This window comes from Alexandromys fortis, unplaced genomic scaffold (assembly GCF_014885135.2).
Source record: "Alexandromys fortis isolate MF-2015 unplaced genomic scaffold, M_Fortis_MF-2015_v1.1 scaffold_10, whole genome shotgun sequence".
Lineage (NCBI taxonomy): Eukaryota > Metazoa > Chordata > Mammalia > Rodentia > Cricetidae > Alexandromys > Alexandromys fortis.
This window is the reverse complement of record NW_026067895.1, coordinates 21,850,535-21,870,791: the sequence shown is the minus strand read 5'-3', so window position 1 is coordinate 21,870,791 and position 20,257 is coordinate 21,850,535. Positions and strand designations below refer to the sequence as shown.

Genomic DNA, 20,257 nt, shown 5'->3' with positions numbered 1-20,257 from the left:
CACAAGTCTGGGCTCTTGTCTCTACCTGTCACTAGTAAATCTGAAGAAATGACAATTGTGTTGGAAATAGGAATGAAAATGAGCTGTATTGTTATCTGAAGATGGACTGATCACTGATTGCTATATGACACTCCCACATCAGATCACCCCCACCAGCCATCATATTTGAATACTTGGTCTACTGTTGAACTGTTTGTGGAGGATTAGGAGGTGTGACCTTGTTAAAGAAGGGGTATCAGTGGAGGTGGTCTTTGAGGTTTTAAAAGCCTATGCCACTCCTAGTTAGCTAGCTCACTCTTGATGTGTTATTTCCCTCTGTATGCTGTGATTGCCATTAATGATTAAAGAAACTGCCTTGACCAGTTGATAGAGCAGAACTTAGGTAGGCGGGGAAAACTAAATGGCATGCTGGGAGAAAGGAGGCAGAGTCAGGGAGAAGCCATGTAGCCCTGCTGGAGCTGGACAGGACTTTAGCCTGTAAGCCACAGTCACGTGGTGATACACAAATTAATAGGAATGGGTTAAATTAAAATGTAAGAGTTAGCCAAGTCTTTCTTGCTCTCCTCTCTTCCTGGAGCATGCGTGTTCCTGCTTCTCCCCTTTCTTTCTCTTCTCCTTCTTTTTCTACTCTCTCTCTCTCTGCCCTCCTTCTCCCTTTCCTCTAACCTCCACAACCCCCTAAATAAACATTCAACATGTTATAAAAAAAAAAAAAGAGTTAGCCAATAAGAAGCTGGAGCTAATGGGCCAAACAGAGTTTAAAATAATATAGTTCCTGTGTGATTATTTTGGTTCTGGGTGGCCAGGACGAACAAGCAATCTAATATAACACACTCTTTACCTGTCTCTCTCATCTGTCTGTCTGTCTGCCTGTCTGTCTCCTTCTTTACCCACCCTTCTCTTCCATTCCTATAGACCCAGATGTAAGCTCTAATCTACCTTTCCAGCATTGTGCTGACTTCCATGTGGATGCTGAAAACCAAACCTCTCCTCTGCAAGAATAGAAGTACTCTCAACTGCTCACCTACCTCTCCTGCCTGATTTTTATGAGAGATGATATATCGGGATCTAGTTTCCTTCTTCCACATATGGAAGTCCAATTTCCCCAGCACCATTTATTCCAAGAGGCTGCCTGTTTTTCCAGTGTTTGGTGTCTGCTATTGTTTCTAAGTTTTTTAAAAAAGATTTAATTATTATATTACAGTGTTCTGCCTGTATGTGTATTTGCACCTGAAGAAGGCACAAGATCTCATTATAGATGGCTATAAGCTACTATGTGGTTGCTGGGAATTGAACTCAGGATCTCTAAAAGAGCAGCCAGTGCTCTTAACCTCTGAGCCATCTCTCCAGCCTCTGTAAGAGACATACATGGTCTCATGTATTGCAGACTGGCTTTGCCCTTAAATTTCTGATCCTATCCCCATCTCTGAAACGTTGGGTTGGAGATGTACACTAGCACACATGGTTTATGTGGTGCTAGGGACCAAATCTAGGAGTTTCTGCATGTTAAATAAGCAATCTCAACCAAGTAAACCATATTGTCAGCCCCAAAAATATACTTAAAAGAACATATATGTATAGGTGTTTTGCCTGCCTGTATGTAAGTGTATCACATGCATGCAGGGTCCATAGAGGTTAGAAGAGAGTGTTGAATCCTCTAGAATCCAGCAGATTGGAGTTATAGACAGTTGTGAGCCACCATATGGTTCACAGCATGTGGATGCTGATAATCAAACACGGGTCCTCTGGAAGAACTCCCAGTGCTCTTAACCTCCCCTAACACATTTCTGCCAGCTAAATGTAGAACATCTTTCATCCTTTTGAGTTGCCCAGAGTGGTATGCATAGTGAGTTCTTGGCCAGACCTGCCAGGGATACATAGAGAGACCTTGTCTTAAATAAAGAAATAACCTAACAAATGCCTGATGTGTGGGGGGATGTGAGTAATTACACATTACCTGTTTGTGTGGCCCACAGGGAAAGAATATACAGCACACTGTGTCAGTTTCTCTGAAAGGCTCAAAGTACTGACAACCTCAAAAATTCCTTAGAGAAGAAACCTGACCCCCAGAAAAAAAAGTTAGTCTGTTTTTTTCTAGATATTGACTAAGCCTAATAGCACTAAAATAATGAAGACTCGTTCTGTCATAATTCTGCTTACAAGTTTTATTTTCATAGTAATTGTTACTAGTGGTTTTTAGTGACTTTCTTGTATTTACATTTTATATACACATTTATACTTGGAAGGTAAAGAAACTGTACAATAAAAAAGGTAAGAAAAAAATACAGAACATAAGACCACTTCAGGAAACTAATACCTGAAAGTAAAATTAAACCCAAGTCAAGTAATATAAATTCAGAGATTACTGCCAGAGGTTATGTGCCCTTTATGAGGGACACCAATATCAAGGCATAGTCACAGAGTAAAAGTTCATCCTAAAACCTATTAAGACTCTAGAAACTCCTTCAGTATTTTATTAACACTACCAGCTTCACTGAGCCAGCCCCTTTGATAGGAGTTAACTCTTCAGGGTTCCCGAGGCTAGAATGATCAACCCATAGGGTAAAAATATATGGACACCCTCTGGTCCCATATTCCTTAGGCAATTTACTATACCATAAGGAAGAATCTCTGGCTTTTTAGTCTAGAGACTATATATATGTATTGTTCACCACTAACAGAAATGTGTGCTTCTATGTTGTTTCAAACCAAACTGCAACATCAAAACAGTATAAATCTAATCAGTAACCAAACAGTATTTTGTACAGATGTGACCCATAATAATTCAAATGATTTAGGTTAGGTTCAAAAATCAAGTATAATAAATTTAATGCCAGTTTTCCAATGATTAATAATTTATATGAGATGCCATCAAAAAGACTAAGAAAAAAGGTAAAATTACTTTTACTATTATTCCCATCAATTAGAAAATTATGCATAGAGTTTCACAAGTCTTAGACTTAGCTATATAAGATTTCAAATTTCAAACTGAAATTAATAAAATTTGTTTCTATAGATAGATGGATTTTAACTAAAAAAATTCAAGTCTTGTAAGTAGTGTGTTATCTAGAACTCTTAGAATTCATTGCTTTTTTATTCTTACTCTCAAAGTCAAGTCTTCAGTCCACTAAAGTGCAAAAGATCTTTCATTCTACCAGTTAGGTTTTTTTTTTTTTTTTTTTTTTAGTTTTTCGAGACAGGGTTTCTCCGTAGCTTTGGAGCCTCTCCTGGAACTAGCTCTTGTAGACCAGGCTGGCCTAGAACTCACAGAGATCCGCCTGCCTCTGCCTCCCGAGTGCTGGGATTAAAGGCATGCGCCACCACTGCCCGGCTACCAGTTAGTTTTTTAATGTTAAGTTACTACCTAACAATTTGTCAGACAAGAAACAAAAAGGCTAAAATTCTTCTGTAATAGAAACTCCTTAGAGAAAGAATTTCTCTTTAAAAACAAAGGGACACAACACTGTGGGAAACACCATAAACAAAACAAGAAACAATGTCCCACCAACATTTCCAGTTCCAGAGGGTCAGAACTGCCCTAGGCTATGATACGGTAAGCAGGAGTTACAGTGACTTCAATAACATACAATGTAGATGCTTACTATTGGTCTACAATAGCTTCAAACACCCAGAACTGGAGATAATACATGTAGCCTATCTTTTTTGGAGGTTAAAGTAGGATTTAACAATCCTATTCTGACCCCTGAAGTGCGTTTGTGGTAATTGTTAAAAAAAAGAAAAGATATAAAAAAATTGAAGTTTCTGTTGAAGCTATTTTAAAAAAATTATTGCATTTAAAGTATTCACTCCAAATTATGGAGTATGTAAAGGCCATCTAAGCCTCTTCCTCTGAAAAATGGCTCTCCCAGGTACTTTTTTGTTAATACTGTCAATAAATTACGTATTTCATTTCCTTCGGCCATGGAACTTCAACTCAGCGGTTTTCCAGCTCTTGATTCTTCTTTCCACGCTATCAGCACGAAACAGGAAACTTCCCCCAAAATTAGCTTTTGCATTACAGCGTGCCCCTGACTCCAATGTCAGCTCTTCAGAGCAGGACTGCTGTTCTTATCCCCTTCTTTAATGTCCTTCGTTACAGATGCAAAGACCTGCAAATTGTAAGAAACAAAGAGATTTAAATAAGCATGGGCTATAAACACAGAAAGCTCTGTTGAAATATTGTCATTCTCAAGTCCTCACACCATCCCTGTTTAAAATTTCTATTGACAGAGTCTCACATAGCCCAGGCTGGCTCTGACCTGTTACATGCATAGAATGCCTCTAACTGCTGATCCTGTTGCTGCCACCTCAACAGCTGAAATTTCAGGCATATGCTACCCTCTCAGATTTTCTGGGAGTTTTTTGTTTGTTTCTTTGGCTTTTCTTGTTTTTGTTTCTATAGTTTATTAATTCATTGGTTGTGTATGTGAGTATGTGTGCATGCCTTGGTCAGCAGACACCTTGCAGGAGTTGGTTGTCTTCTGCCACATGGGTCCTGGAGATTGAACTCGGGTTGCTACGATCGCCAGCAGGAGCTGTTACTTGTTGAGCATCTCCCCACCTCTCCTTCACTTTACTGAATATAATTAGATCCCAGTTTTCATCAACTGAAAATTACTCTGATATTACTGGGCCAATATTTTTATATTTTATTTCAAGGGCAATTAAACTAAGATCTTTTTTTTGTTTGTTTGTTTGTTTTTGTTTTTTCGAGACAGGGTTTCTCTGTAGCTTTGGAGCCTGTGTCCTGGAACTAGCTTGTGTAGACCAGGCTGGCCTCGAACTCAGAGAGGCTCTGCCTCCTGAGTGTCAGGATTAAAGGCCTGCACCATCACTGCCCCGCTTTAAACTAAAATCTTAAAAGACAGATGTGTTATTCGTGGACTAAATGACAATCCTTACTCTATGTCATTTACCAGGATACGTGTTTCTCCTAACAAGACTAAGCATCTGAAAGCCAGGATCTCTGGATGTGGTTGCACATGCTGTATTCCAGAATAGAAGGATCACAGGTTCAAGGCTGTGTCAGTTTGAATAAGAATGGCCCCCACAGGCACATATATTTGAATGGTCATCCCAGAATACTTGGGACAGATTGGGAGGTATGGCCTTGTTGGAGTAGGTGTGTCACTAGGGGTGGGCTGTGGGGTTTCAAAGGCTCAAGCCAGGCCCAGTATCTCTTTCTTCCTGATGCCTACAGATCCAAATGTAGAATTCTCAGCTACCATGTCTACCTGCATGCTGCCATGCTTTCCACTATGAGGATAATGGACTAAACTTCTAAAACTGTAAGTAAACCCAAATTAAACGCCTTTTATTTTTATGAAAGTTGCCATGGTCTCTTTACAGCAATAGAACACTGACTAAGACAAAGGTCATCTTCAGCTGTACAGTAAGATCAAGTCTAGCCTGGGTTAAATGAGACCTTGACTCAAAACAACAAAAAGCTACTATCATATATTACGTTCTTTCTGCTGCAAGCTTTTAATACACAGCAGATGAGGCTTTTTGGTGGTGCTTCATTTTTACATTCATCCATCCATCCATCCATCCATCCATCCATCCATCTATCTATCTATCTATCTATCTATCTATCTATCTATCTATCTATCTATCTATCTAGGGTATATGTGAGTGTATTAGCATGCATGTGCCATAGTGCATGTGTGCAGTCATCTACATGTGGGACCCAGGAATTAAGCTCAGGTATTTAGCATCAGCATGCATTCGCCACAGTGCATATATGGAGTCATCAACATGTAGGACCAAACGGTATGTGTGAGTGAATTAGCATGCATGTGCCATAGTGCATGTGTGGAATCTTCCATCATGTGGGACCCTGGTATTAAACTCAGGGAGTCATATTGGCAGCAGGAACCTTTACCCTTGAATCATCTTGCCAGTCTCAAAGCAGGTACTTAATACAATTGTCTGTTTGAAATATCAAAGTAACTCCATGACTGCATTGGTGAGTGATTACTGTAGGTGGCAATTCACTAAAATACTACAGGATTTATACAAAATAAAGCTGTAAATTTAAAAAAGAGAAAGCCATTTTAAATCCTTCCATCTCAAAGCCAAGAATTATTTTTTAGTTTAAGACTAACATTTGTGCCGGGCAGTGGTGGCGCACGCCTGTAATCCCAGCACTCGGGAGGCAGAGGCAGACGGATCTCTGGGAGTTCGAGACCAGCCTGGTCTACAAAGGGAGTTCCAGGACAGGCTCCAAAGCCACAGAGAAACCCTGTCTCGAAAAACAAAAACAAAAAAACAAACAACAACAAAAAAAAAGACTAACATTTGTGATACAGATAACTGCTTTACAAAAGTCAATAAATAATTTTAAGTATTAAAAGTTTAAAAAGGGGTGAGGGAGAAGGTAGAGGGAACAGGTGAAGGGGAGGAAGTGGAAATAGATTTGGCATGTAAAATGAGAAAAGATAGTTTTTAAAAATAAATTTTAAAAAAAAGTTAGAAAAAAATACCTGAGTCCATTTTTTGGTGCTATTCTGCATCTGAATGGCTGCAATGCAGCTGAAAAGCTTTTCTGATGTGATATCTTCTGGCAATTTGGTAAGAAATTGTGCTATATGAATAAAGTCCATCTGTAGGAGTATATCTTCATATAGCCGGAGGATCCCCAATCCAGTCCTAAATAAAAATTCCTCTCCATCTCTGCAAAACACATCCCAGACACGACAAGCCAGATCAAGTGGCAGTGACTTGCTGTACAGCGTGAAGATCCTAGAGTCAGGGAGGAGACAGTTACTCACACTCATCAAGATCACTCTGGAAAAAGAAGTGCATAGGGATAAAAGGACAAACAGTGTAATGTCTGTTTTCAAAACTTGATTAGTGATAAGATCAATAAGTAATGACGTTAAGTAAATTTACAACCTTACATGGAGATGAAGTCTGGAATAAAACGGGGTAGAAGAGAATTAATGATAAGAGCCATGGAACTCTGAAACCAGAATGCTTGAGTTTGAATCTCTAATCTCCTACTTTGTTCTACGACAGTAAACATAATGTTTAGTGTTGCTATGCCTCAGATTCCTCATCACAGAAGACTAAAGATATTAATATTACCTATTTTAGGGCTGTCTTGAAATTAAAGTAGTAAAGTCCACTTTCTCATTTTGTTATTGGTTTTTATGTATTTATTGGAGGTTGGGGCAGACAAGTTCTCACTATATAGCCAGGCTCCTGCTTATAACTCATGCTCCTCCTACCTCTGCCTCTCCCAGGGCTAGAACTTCAGGCATGCACTACTATACCCAGATTAATCAAGGGTTTAAAACAGTGTCAGATATATAAAAAATGTTCAAAACTTGAGGTGCAGCTTAATCCTAGAGAAGCTTGCAAGCATGTGCAAGGCTATGTGTTTAATCCTCGGCACTGTACATGTCAACCAAACCAACAACAAGGGAGGGAGGGGAAAAGGGGAGTATGGAGGGAGAACACGAACTAAAGCAATAGTGAGGAAGGTGGGGGGAGAAAGAAAGAGGGAGGGAGAGGGCAGCGAGAGAGAGGAAGCAAACTAGAATATACCAGGGAAGAGAACTGAAAACGGCCCAATGACTAGGAAGACATCCCATTTGGTAAAGGTCATTATCTGCTTATTCATTTTTCTACACCAAAGTTTACAGCTAGCCTAGGGTAGGTGGCAGAGCACCTCCCTAGCATGCAAGCTACCCTGGGCATCATTCCCAGGATAAACTGAATATGGTAGCACAAGCTTGAAACTCTAACCCTTGGGAGGTAGAGTAGGAAGATTAGAATTTCAAGGTCATCCTCAGCTACAAAGGAAGTTTGAACCCAGCCTGGACTATAAGCCCTGTCTCAAAAATAAATAAAGTTCCATAACTACTCCTTACTGTTGACAACTTCATAATCTTCACTTTTAAAAGTTTTTTTTTTAATTTAATGCGTATGCCTGTGTGTATGTCTGCTCATGCAGTGCCTGAGGAGGCCAGAGAAGGGCATCCAATTCCCTTGGATTGGAGTTACAGACACCTTGAGGTTGCTGGAAGTTGAACCTGGATCTTCTGGGACAACAGCCAATGTTCTTAAGCACTAAGCCATCTCTCCCATCCTAAATTCTCCACTTCTTATCAAAATTCACAGTGATACTAAAGTCAACTGCCTATTGCTTACCACACAAACCCTCAAAATTAGAAAGAATATCCTGGAAATAAGAAAATAAATATTAGCATCTAAACAAGGAATTATTCCTCTTTCAGAACTTTGGATAAAGCTTTGAAAAACATCTTATTAAAGAAATATTACCGGGGCTGGAGAGATGGCTCAGTGGTTAAGAGCACCGGCTGTTCTTCAAGAGGTCCTGAGTTCAATTCCCAGCAACCACATGGTGGCTCACAACCATCTGTAATGAGATCTGGCACCCTCCTCTGACATGTGGGCAAACATGGAGGTAGAATGTTGTATACATAATAAATAAATAAATAAATAAATAAATAAATAAATCTTTAAAGAAATATTACCATATATCTTTTCTGTGTTAAGAATAAAGAAATGACAACTATTTTTTTCCCTGAGATATCAGTATATGCTAGGCATTAAATAAAATAATCCACCATTACAATTCACTACATTTCAAGATATTACTACACTCTTTTTTTAAAAAAAATATTTACTTCATGTGTGCATGTGTGTGCAAGCACATGTTTGCCATGGTACATGTGATATCAGAGAACAACTATTGGGAGTTGGCTCTTGTCTTGCACCTTGTTGAGGCAGGGTCTCTATTGCTTCTGCGGCTGTGCTCATTACTCTAAGCTAGCTTCGCAGGGATTCTCCTGTCTCCGCCTCCCGTATCACCACTGGAATGTTGAGATATGTGCCACTGCATCAGGCTTTTTATATAGGTTACACGGGTCAAAATCACATCAGATTGTGTGGCAAGTGCTTCCCCATGCTCAGCCATCTTCCCAGTCCCCTAGTCTTCTCTCTTTCCTCTATTTTGCAAAAGACTTTAATACACACACACACACATACATACATATATATATAAAATTTTTATCTTAAAAATATTTTATTTTATGTCTGCATATATTATATGTGTATATATTGTATAATTATGCATGTGTGCATAATTCTAGTGTGTGTGTGTGTGTGTGTGTGTGTGTGTGTGACCTAACTGCAGTGGAGAAGGGCAGAAGAAGGTGTTAGATCCTCCTATAGTTACAGGCTGTGGAGCTGCTCAAGCATTTCCCCAGTAGGGAAATGAACTCAGGTTCTCTGCAAGAGTAGCATGCACTTTTTTTTTTTTTTAAAGAACTGCATCACCACACCACACAAATCACTCTTAACCACTGAGCGATTTCTATGGTTCTCTCCAGTCTATGTTTTTTGTTTGTTTTGTTTTTCAAGACAGGATTTCTCCTTGTATCCCTGTAACTCAACTTTGTAAATCAGGCTGGCCTTGAAAGAGATCTTCCTGTGTCTGCCTCTGGAGTGCTGGGATTCAAGGCATGTACCACATCTGGCTCCAGTCTGTTTTTAAATATGTCCCTATAAAATGTGGGACTTTTTCTATTTGTAAGGGAAAGGTTCTTTTACACGCATAATCTCATCTATCAGATTTACTATATTTCCTAAAAAACAGAGAAAATTATAGTTTATTTCCTTTTTACTGTTATTTATGTCTGTTAGTGACTTACCAATCTATCAAGTATATATCTGGTGTAAGGCTATATGACTTGAAATGAAGAAATAGTTTGGACAAGTTTTCCTCAAAGAATACTTCAAATGTTGCAAAATACTTCAACATCTATAAACAGGGAATAAAATCAATAAAATTACAAAATAATCTACTACAAAAAGAAAAATCATTAATATTAATAAAAATTTTATTAGCAAGTCCTCTGAGTTGCTTCAAGTTTTCCTAAAACTGCCACTCAATGAAAACTTCATCCTTCCGTGTTTCTTATTCTAAGCTGACATTCAGAGTGCAGGAGCACAGGAGGCAAACAGTCTATCCTAAACGTTCATACCATGCTGTGGTCCACCCGGAAAAAGGCCAACTGGCATGGCTTGTTTAGGAGATTTGCAAAGGCAATGAAGGCGTCTGCTTCTTCCAGGTTGAGAATGAGCACTGCTGCGATGAAGGACATCCCCTGGACCTTTCAAGGGGAAAGGAAGATAAAAATGAATTTAAATAATTCTAGAGTTTAGTCACCCTCTTCAAAATTTACAAACATTAAGAATTTACTGATTTCTCCCCGTCCCGTAAAAGCAAGTACTAACAAACTGTAATAGTTGTGAAATTCCCTAATTTTAATTTATTGTGCATGTGACAGGGTTTAATAAGTTAGAAAAAATTTAAATCAGCCTTTACTTGCTCTATTTCTTCTTAGTCTAAATTCTTTCAAAATTACACATTAATGAAAATTAAGGGATTGTTTTCATGTTATAGCATACAAAGAACTAAGAATAAAAGAGGTCTATGGATAAATTGCTAAAATTCTAAGAAAGAAGTTGTGGGACTTGAAACAGCCTGAACTTGAGGGAACCACAAGAAAAAAATGAAGGAGAAAAAAAATCCCTTAATAAAAAAAAGCTTAAACAAAGAAATGACAGCCCATACAGAATACAACATTTATAATGGAGAAGAAAGACACTTAGAAAAAGGTTCATTTACATTATGAAAGGCCTTACTAAAACCGCTAGTGAGTTATCTATATAGCAGTTACACCAGGACTGGAGAGATGGCTCAGAGGTTAAGAGCACTGGCTGCTCTTCCAGTAGTCCTGAATTCAATTCCCAGCAACCACATGGGGGCTCACAACTATCTGTAATGAGATCTGGTTCTCTCTTCTGGTGTTCAGGCACACATGCAGACAGAACACTATACATAATAAATACTTATTTTTAAAAAAGCAATTATACGTCTCTTTAATTAAAAGCATAGTCAAGAATTCTATAATAGACATACACACAGAGTCCCCTGAGAGTAACTGCAATGATGGATGTGTCTTGTTCCCAAGACAAATATTCTGAAAGGTCTGTCTATAATCACCATTCTAGCTTCTTTTTATGGGGGGGGGGGAGTTGAAATGGTTCCTTTCTGTTGTACTGACTGTCCTCAAACTCACAGAGATCTGCCTGTATCTGCCTTCCGAGTGCTGGGATTAACGGCAAACTTGTATTTTTTTTCAAATATTTATTTATTTATTTGTTATATATACAATATTCTGCCTGTGTGTATGTCTGCCGGGCAGAAGAGGGCACTAGACCTCATTACAGATGGTTGTGAGCCACCATGTGGTTGCCGGGAATTGAACTCAGAACCTTTGGAAGAGCAGGCAATGCTCTTAACCACTGAGCCATCTCTCCAGTCCCTGTATCTGCCTCCTGAGTACTGGATCTAAACCAAGGTGTGCACCACTACTTCTCGGCCATCTCTAGCTTCTTGCATTCCCTTGTAACATACTTCAGATGGATCCCACTCACTAGTATTAACATTGCACTGATCCATTCTTTCTTTTCTTGGGGGTGAAAGCAATCTCATAGCAATCCCCCTGTCTCAGGCTACTAAGAGGATTACAGGGATGAGACATCACACTGTTTTCAATAATTTTTTTTATCTATTCCTATTTCTCTGGAAATATACAAATTAATATAAAACAGAACAAAGCTGTACCAGGCAATGGAATCTCTACAGTTCTTTAAATGAAAGGAGAGAAGATGAAAGTTCAATAACTTCTAGTTAAACACTGGACACTCAAATTTTCTTTGTTTCTTCCCCAAATCCAACATGACAGTAAAGGGAAATGTAAATATTACCTTGGGAGGACAGAGAGAATGGAAAAGGTTACAAACCGTGTAAATGATGGAAACATCATCTTAGCAGTTCTAACTAAAACAAGTGGAAATGCTGAAACAAAGGTCTGCAGAAGAAAAAGCCAACAGTCGTCGAGCCAGAGAATCCTGTCTGGCTCAAGAACTGAAGCTGGGAGACATTCTCAAGTTGAAGAGTAGGGCGAAAACGCAGAGCTGGTTCAGTCTACTAAGTGAGAAATTTTCCTACCCTTATCCTGTATCGACAGGTGACTTGTCTTCCCCTAATATAGCAGAATATGCAAAGAATTTATTCAATAGAGGAACAGCCACAGAGAAACGATGATTCGGGAGACAAGCCAAAGCAATCACTGACAGCAGAGGTGTTAACAGGCAGCCAGTTTTATTCTCGATAGTTGGTAAGAGATGGAAAAGCTTCCTCTTCAGGTAAACCAATAAGCTCAAAAGATAAAGCTACAGATAATGTGTCCATAAATATCTAATACAACATAGGAAGTCTTGATAGGTACAGATAAAATGTTTATATGCAAAAATCAGACTGAAACAAATACTTACATAACCAACATCAGGTCTGTAACATGTATATGCCCCTAAGATACTATGTAAAACATCATGATATGGACCACCCTTAGGAAAGAGGAATAAAATTTGAAATTGTAAGTATCTCTAGGTTAATGCTCATGAAATATTAAAAACTGCAAAACTAAAATTAAAAAAACTGCAGCATTCTCTAACCAGTTTTAGAATACTTAATCATTATAAAAATATTCTACATGCATTTATCAAGATGTTTTCAGAATTAATAAAAGTTTGATCTTAAATAATAAGTCAAATATACTCACTTGAATACAACTTATAATTTACAAACAATTTTAAATACTTCTAAGGTATAACATGACAATACAGATTATTGTTCTATTTTTATCTATACACACATGAAGACAGAAGCCAGGGCCTTGCACACGCATGCACATGTTCTTATACTGAGCTCATTTCACTCTGTGTAATTTCAGAAGAAATAAAAGTGCCCAGGCATGAAGCACACAACTTTAATGCCAACAAAGCAGGTGCCACTATGAGTCTGAGGTCAATGTGATCTACATAGTGAGTTCCAAGACAACTGAGATTACATAGTAAGACACTGTCTTTAAAAAACAAAAAGTCAGCCAGATATACTGAGTTGTGTCAGTAATTTTAATAGCAATAGTAATTTCTTTTCTTTACTCCTCCCCCTTTGCTTTTTTTGTTTGTTTGTTTGTTTTTGTTTTTGTTTTTTCCCTGTAGCTTTGGAGCCTGTCCTGGAACTAGCTCTTGTAGACCAGGCTGGCCTTGAACTCACAGAGATCCGCCTGCCTCTGCCTCGGAGTGCTGGGATTAAAGGCACCACCACAGCCAGGCTCCCTTTTGTTTTTTTGAGACAAGGTTTCTCTGTGTATCTTTGGTAGTCCTGAAACTCACACTGCAGACTAGGCTGGGCTCAAACTCCCAAGTGCTGAATTAAAGGCGTGAGCCACCACACTCAGCTCCAATAGGCCTTTTTAAAATCTCTCTATATAGGTTTTCTGCCTGCATGTATATCTGTGGACAATGTGTGTGCATGATGTCCATGGAGACAGAAGAGAGTGTCAGATACCCCGGAATTAGAATTACAGAGAACTGTGATCTGCCACAAAGATGCCAGGAATAAAATCTGAGTCTTCTAGAAGAGCAAACAATCTTAACTGTGGGGTCTTCTCTCCAGTTCCAGTGTTTTTTTCATTTATTTACTTATTGTGCATATGTGTAGGTACAGACATGTCAGGAATTGGTTCTCTCCTTCCAACTATGTGGGTTCCTAAGATCAAACTCAAGTTGTCAGGCTTGGCAGCAAGCACCTTTACCTGCAGATCCATCTCACTGGTACCAAAAGTAAAAATGTTATCAACTCATAGCCTGTATTATATGTAAACTATTTCCTTGGATTTTATATTTTTTATTAAATTTATTTATTTATTTATTTATTTATTTATTTATTTATTATGTATACAGCATTCTGCCTGCATGTATGCCTGCACACCAGAAGAGGGCACCAGATTTCATCATAGATGGTTGTGAGCCACCATGTGGTTGCTGGGAATTGAACTCAGGACCTCTGGAAGAGCAGCCAGTGCTCTTAACCTCTGAGCCATCTCTCCAGCCCTTTCCTTGGATTTTAATATTAAGAATTAAAGATAGACAGTTATTCCTGTAAAAAAATAAATATAAAAGTAAACTATTTCTTCCTAGTTCAGTGGTAATTCTAAACAACTTGGAACCAACGTATTGTATTTTAACAGTTTGTCAGGTAAATCCATTAATTCAAACATAAAAATTAACTATAACAAAAACGTAAGTTCTACCACATAATAAATATGTGCTATGATAACTACAATGTGTTTTATTCATAGAAAACAAGTGCTATAATTTTTGTTAGTTTTACATTTTTATATAAAGACTCACATTATTTTTAGTTTTTAAAAATTTATTTTTTTATGCATATGAGTGTTTTATCTGTATATATATGCCTGGTGCCATGGATGTCAGAAGAGGGAGTCTGATGCCCTGAACTGAGTTAGAGATGGTTGTAGGCTAGAAACTGAACCCAGGTCCTTCTCTTAACCATGGAGCCATTTCTCCATTCCTGCTAGAAAGAAAGCTTCTTTTGTTTTATTAAAGCAAGATGTCACTATGTAGCTGCAGGCTGAGATTCACTTGCCTCTGCCTTCTGAGTGCTGGGATTAAACCCATCTACCACCATGCCTGGCTTCTTCTCAAATTTTAAAAATATTTATTTCTCTAAGAAAATAATACCTGGGGACTGGAGAGATGGCTCAATGGTTAAGAGCACTGGCTGCTCTTCCAGAGGACCCAAGTTCAATTCCTAGCACCCACATGGTTCACAACTGTCTGTAACTCCAGTTCCAGGGGATCCAACATCCTCACACAGACATACATGCATGTAAAACATCAATGCATGTAAAATAAAAATAAATAAATATTATAGAAATAATAATATGTGGGCTGGCATGGTAACTCATGTCTTCAATCCCAGCATTTGGAGGGCAAAGGCAGGTGAATCCTGTGACTTCTATACCAGCCTGCTCTATATGGGATACATAGTGAGACTCTGTATCAAAAAAACTAAAATAAAAAATAGTGCTTATTGATTTACAGAATTTGTCCCATTGAGTATTGAAAGAATAAAATAAAACAGCTGTTAAAAACTGACTAGAAAACCTCACCTTCTGAAAGATGTAGAGAGATGGAAATGTACGGGATATGTCCAACTTAATTAATTCCAGGCTAGCCTCTCGGTCAGCAACAGATATACCTGTATTACCAAAGAAATACATTTAAGCAGAGGCCAATCACATTGCCTATATGTTAACATAGTAGAAAAGCTGAATAATCAAGGATGTGCAAGAACACTGAATAGTCTTTGTTAGAATTTAGGACTTAGCCTCTTCCCCCACCCCCAGCAGTGTTCTTTTCTTCTTTGTCTGGTTTTGAGACAGGTCTCATTATATTGTTCCAGCTGTCCTGGAACTCACTATGGTCACCCAGCTGGCCTCAAATTCATAGCCATCCTCCTGTCTCTGCTTCTCAAGTGCTGGCATGCATCTTGCCTAGCTAGTTTTCAACTTTCGTATTTTGTGTGGGGAATTTGAGACAGGCTCTCACATAGCCTAGGCTAGCTTCAACCTTCACTTCCCCATGTAGACTTGAATTCCTAGTCCTCTGTCCTGTACCCTCCTGAGTGCTGGTATTACGGCACGTGCCACTATACCTAGTTTGTGTGGTGCTGGGGTTAAACACAGGCCCTCGTGTATGCTAGGCAGGCACTGTCTCTGAGCTACATCTTCAGTCCTCTTTCCCTTCTGAGGGTCTCACTCTGTAACCCAGGCTAACCTCAAACTCATATGAGTACTTCTGCCTCAGCCTTATAAGTGCTGGGATTACAGACCACCAACCACAGACAAGAAAACATGGTGTCTACTTCTTCTCTTTCTCCCTCTGGCTGCACCTTGGTTGGTTCTCTCCTATCATAAGGGAGCTATGAATCACACTCATCCTTAGATTCGGCAGTACATGCCTTTTCCACTAAGCCGTCTTGCCAGCCCTGGCATAATTCTTTATTACATTCAATTAACTCATTGTGAAGTACAATTTGTTTTGTAAAGGTTCTCATGTCCAGGCTACACAGCTGAAAATGACCCTGAACCCAATCCTCCTGCCTCCACCCCCTAAAGTGTAGGGATAAAGGTGTGTTACCCTTACTCTCAGACACATGCCATTTTACTTTATATATGTTGTTTTTTTCATGGCTCTGAGCAATTGTTCTTCAACCACGGAGTTTCAGTTTTAGGTATTTTTTTGTTTGCTTGATTTTCTTTTGGTTTGTTTGTTTGTTTCTCTGTGTAACAGCCCTAGCTGTCCTGGAACTCACTTTGTCGACTAGGCTGGCCTTAAACTCACAGAGATCTGCCTGCCTCTGCCTCCTGGATGCTCAGATTAAAGGTATGCACCACCGCCACCTGTCCCTTGTGTTGCTGATGTTGACATTTCCAATCTTAATTTGTATAATTTTAGCACTTCATAAAAACTGACCCAGGGATGGGGATATACGAATATACACCTGTAATCCCAGTCCTCTGGAAACAGAGGCAGCAAGTTCAAGGCTAGACTGGGCTATAAATGAATATATCTCAAATAATAATAATAAATAAATGAAAAGAATAATGCAACAGCTGAGATTCTGCTAATTTAAAATTTTTTAAAATTATTTATTTATTATGTATACAATATTCTGTCTGTGTGTATGCCTGCAGGCCAGAAGAGGGCACCAGACCTCATTACAGATGGTTGTGAGCCACCATGTGGTTGCTGGGAATTGAACTCAGGACCTTTGGAAGAGCAGGCAATGCTCTTAACCGCTGAGCCATCTCTCCAACCCGCTAATTTAAAATTTTACATATCTTCACTCCCTTTGCATTTGCAGTTCCTCACAAACAGCTATAATAGCTGACTGATCTCAACATGATTCCTCATGGCCCTCAAAATCAAGTCTTCTCTCTGACCACTTACTAATATTTCCCTTTCCTAATAGACAACCACTATGAGATAAATACTATTTCTTTATTGAAAGATACATTTTGGAGTTTTACTTACAGGCAAGAAAGAGTTTGCTTTCCTTTTTTATTTATTTAAAATTTTCAGGCAGGGTTTCTCCATACAACAGCCCTGGCTATCCTGAAACTTGTTTTGTAGACTAGGCTGGTCTCGAACTTACAGAGACCTACCAGCTTGCCTCTGCTGGGATTAAAGGTGTGTACCACTATGTCCAGTGAGTTTGCTTTCTGCATAGTAGATATAACACAAAAAAAGGACAAAAGGAAGTAAGGAGGAAGAAAGGGAGGGAGGGAGGGAGGGAGGGAGGGAGGGAGGGAGGGAGGGAGGGAGGGAGGGAGGGGGGGAGGGGGAGGGAGGGAGGGAGGGAGGGAGGGAGGGAGGAAGGAAGGAGGGAAGGAAGGAAGGAAGAAAAAGGAGGTTGGGAATATAGCTTAGTTGGAAGAATTCGTGCTCAGCATGTATAAAGGCCTGGGTTCAATCCCCAGCATCAACATATGTCCACAACATATATCCATAGGACATAGTGGCTCACACAGATAATCTTAGAACTCGGGAGATAGAGACAGGACATCAGAAGTTCAGTGTAATCCTCAGCTATACAGTGACTTCAAGGCCAGACTGAACTGAATGAGAACCTATCTAAAAAAAAGAATTAGGAAAATGATTCTCCATTATCAGACTACAAAAGATAAATAAATTTGCCTAAATTTAATAAACTGATACAAGGAAAAATTCTTCAAAATGATTAAGAAAACTAACTGGCAAGGCAGAGAGAAGTAAGGGTGGGAGTTATGGTTGAATTAAATGAACAATGAGTAAGGCAAATCCCAGTAAGAACTATATATGATTTACTAAGGACTAAGTTCAATGGATGAGGAAAGATGATATCAGAGAGTGAAAAACTTGAGTCTTTATTAACAACTTGGTCTGAAAACACTTGATTCGTCACTGGATCAAACAGACCTGACTTATAGCTCAGCCTCTTGCTTCTAACTCACTAACGACTCTGAGCCTGTTTCCCTTTCCACAGCTCGGAATTCTATCATCCACTGAAATGAGGTGCTGTACTTAAATCTGGTTTATGATATAAAATCACAGTGCTATACTCAGGACCTGGATTTTGAAATTCCCATTTGGAAACCCTCATACCTTCAACGTCACTATCAGAACTGGTTTCACTGAAGCTCTTCCACCGTTCTCTTGCTCTTGAAAGAAAGATTTCATACAGTTCTGGGGAGAAAAACAAAAATTCGTAAATAATACAAAAGAAATAAATTCACATTTTTATTTTCACTATAAGCAGGTATCAAAAATGTGATAAAGAGTGGGGGTAGCACAACCCTTTAATCCCAGCACGCAGGAGGCAGAGACAGGTGGATCTCTGTGAGTTCAAGGCCTGCCTGGTCTACAGAGTGAGTTCCAGCACAGGCTCCAGAGCTACACAGAAACCCTGTTTCAAAATACAAACAAACAAACAAAATGTGGTAAACTGAAGCAAACTCCCTTTATCAGGATTCTTTATGATGTGACACAGGAGTAAGGTCATCCTGGGGTCTCCTGCCAACTCCAGGAATGGAGGGGTGCTGCTCAACAGCCAAACTGTCCAGGAGCAGCTAAAACTTGAGGAGTCAGACCCAGACTGCATTCCTACTCTGCCAATTATTACCTCTAGGATTTCAAGAAACTTACTTAACTACTCTGGAACTTGATCTTTTCATCTGTAAATTGGAGAAAATAATACCCCAGACCTTGTTCAAGACCAGCCTGGTCTACAAGAGCTACTTCCAGGACAGACTCCAAAGCTACAGAGAAGCCCTGTCTCGAAAAACCAAAACCAAAAACCAAAACCAAAACAAAACAAAACAAAAAAACACAGACCTTTTTATTTCTTTTTAACACAATATTCCAATGTATGACGACTATAACAAGTATTCTTATATTGTCAAGACTCGGATTTTAAAAGTAACTGACTACATATATTTCAAACATACTTTATAATTCGATTTCCCTTTCTATTTACTAATCATTATTACATATTACTTGAAAATAAAATTTAAAAGAAGTAAAAAGTTAAAAATACTTATGCCCAAATCCATGAATGATTCGGTAGAAGAGGTAACTGCAGTTTAAAATTTTATGCATACAATTGCTTGAGGCTGTCAGTTACCAACTGCATCGATTTTTTAAAAGTTTCAAACCATTTACATGTCAGCCTCCTTTACCCAGCTTTAAGCTATCCTGGAAGAAGAAAGGGCTCCAGCTGACAAATCATTCACATTAGGAAATCACAAAATTGATCTAGTAAGAAAAATGTGGGAACTAATTTTAAAAAATCTAAAAGGTAACTTTCCCAAGAAGATTTATAATTAATATCCCCAGTGAAGAGACCTTTGTCTCAGTTTCACATGAATCCAAAAGGGAAAGGGGAGGCAGGATTAAAGCCAGGACAAGGATGGTGTGAAAGGAGAACACTCTCATTTCAGGGTCTGCTCTCAGATTCTAGGAAAATGATGATACACAGTGGAACCAGATGTGAACCTACCTAGCTTTACAGACCGTACTCTTAGCTGATATTCTCTATTGTTTTAAATTTCATGATTAAAACAAATACAAATAAGGGGTCAATGATTAATAAATAATACACCTGTGCCACCTAGGTCCTCTGCAAGGAAGACAACTGTTCTTAACTAAGCCTTCTCTCCAGCGCCAACTTTTCTTTTCCTTTCTTCTTTTTCTTTTTTTTTTTTTTTCCCGAGACAGGGTTTCTCTGTGTATTCCTGGCTGTCCTGGAACTCACTCTATAGATCAGGATGGCCACAAACTCACAGAGATCCCCTTGCCTCTGCTTGCTGAGTGCTGGGATGAAACAGCTGGACCACCACAGCCTGGTAAGTTTTTGTTTTTAATATAAAATAAAATGAACATGCTGTGTGGCTCTCTTAATAAGAGCCTACACCTATGTTCTGAGTGTCTTAATTTTTTCCTCAGCACCTTTCTCTAACCCTTGGGCCTAATCTACATTAAGATATCTTAATTAACTCCATTTCTATTTTTTTTAATGTTCATTACATGGTTTTTTTAAATTTTATTTTATTGAGACAGGGTCTCACTGTGTGACCCTGACTAGCCTGGAACTTACTGTGTAGACTAGCCTTGCCTCAGACTCAAAGATCCTCCTGCTTCTGCCTCTGGTGAAAAATCAACTTTTTGTTTTTTTCAAGACAGGGTTTCTGTGTAGCTCTAGAGCCTGTCCTGGAACTTGTTCTGTAGAGCAGGCTGGTCTCAA

The 20,257-nt window shown here is 38.9% G+C and overlaps 1 protein-coding gene across 3 annotated transcripts in view; it reads right to left on the bottom strand.

Annotated features, from left to right (window-relative positions):
• Nucleotides 1-2,150: 2,150 nt before the first annotated feature.
• Nucleotides 2,151-20,257, bottom strand: part of Tbc1d12 (TBC1 domain family member 12) — a 71,083-nt gene continuing 52,976 nt past the window's right edge. For all 3 annotated transcript variants that reach the window (XM_050159156.1, XM_050159163.1, XM_050159168.1), the window contains 7 exons: nucleotides 18,121-18,201; nucleotides 15,084-15,172; nucleotides 12,379-12,450; nucleotides 10,017-10,145; nucleotides 9,684-9,793; nucleotides 6,486-6,744; nucleotides 2,151-4,109 (listed from right to left, as the gene is read on the bottom strand). In XM_050159156.1, coding sequence (XP_050015113.1) covers nucleotides 4,041-4,109; nucleotides 6,486-6,744; nucleotides 9,684-9,793; nucleotides 10,017-10,145; nucleotides 12,379-12,450; nucleotides 15,084-15,172; nucleotides 18,121-18,201 — 809 coding nt within the window. In that variant the 3' untranslated portion in view covers nucleotides 2,151-4,040. The remainder of the gene's footprint in view (nucleotides 4,110-6,485; nucleotides 6,745-9,683; nucleotides 9,794-10,016; nucleotides 10,146-12,378; nucleotides 12,451-15,083; nucleotides 15,173-18,120; nucleotides 18,202-20,257) is intronic.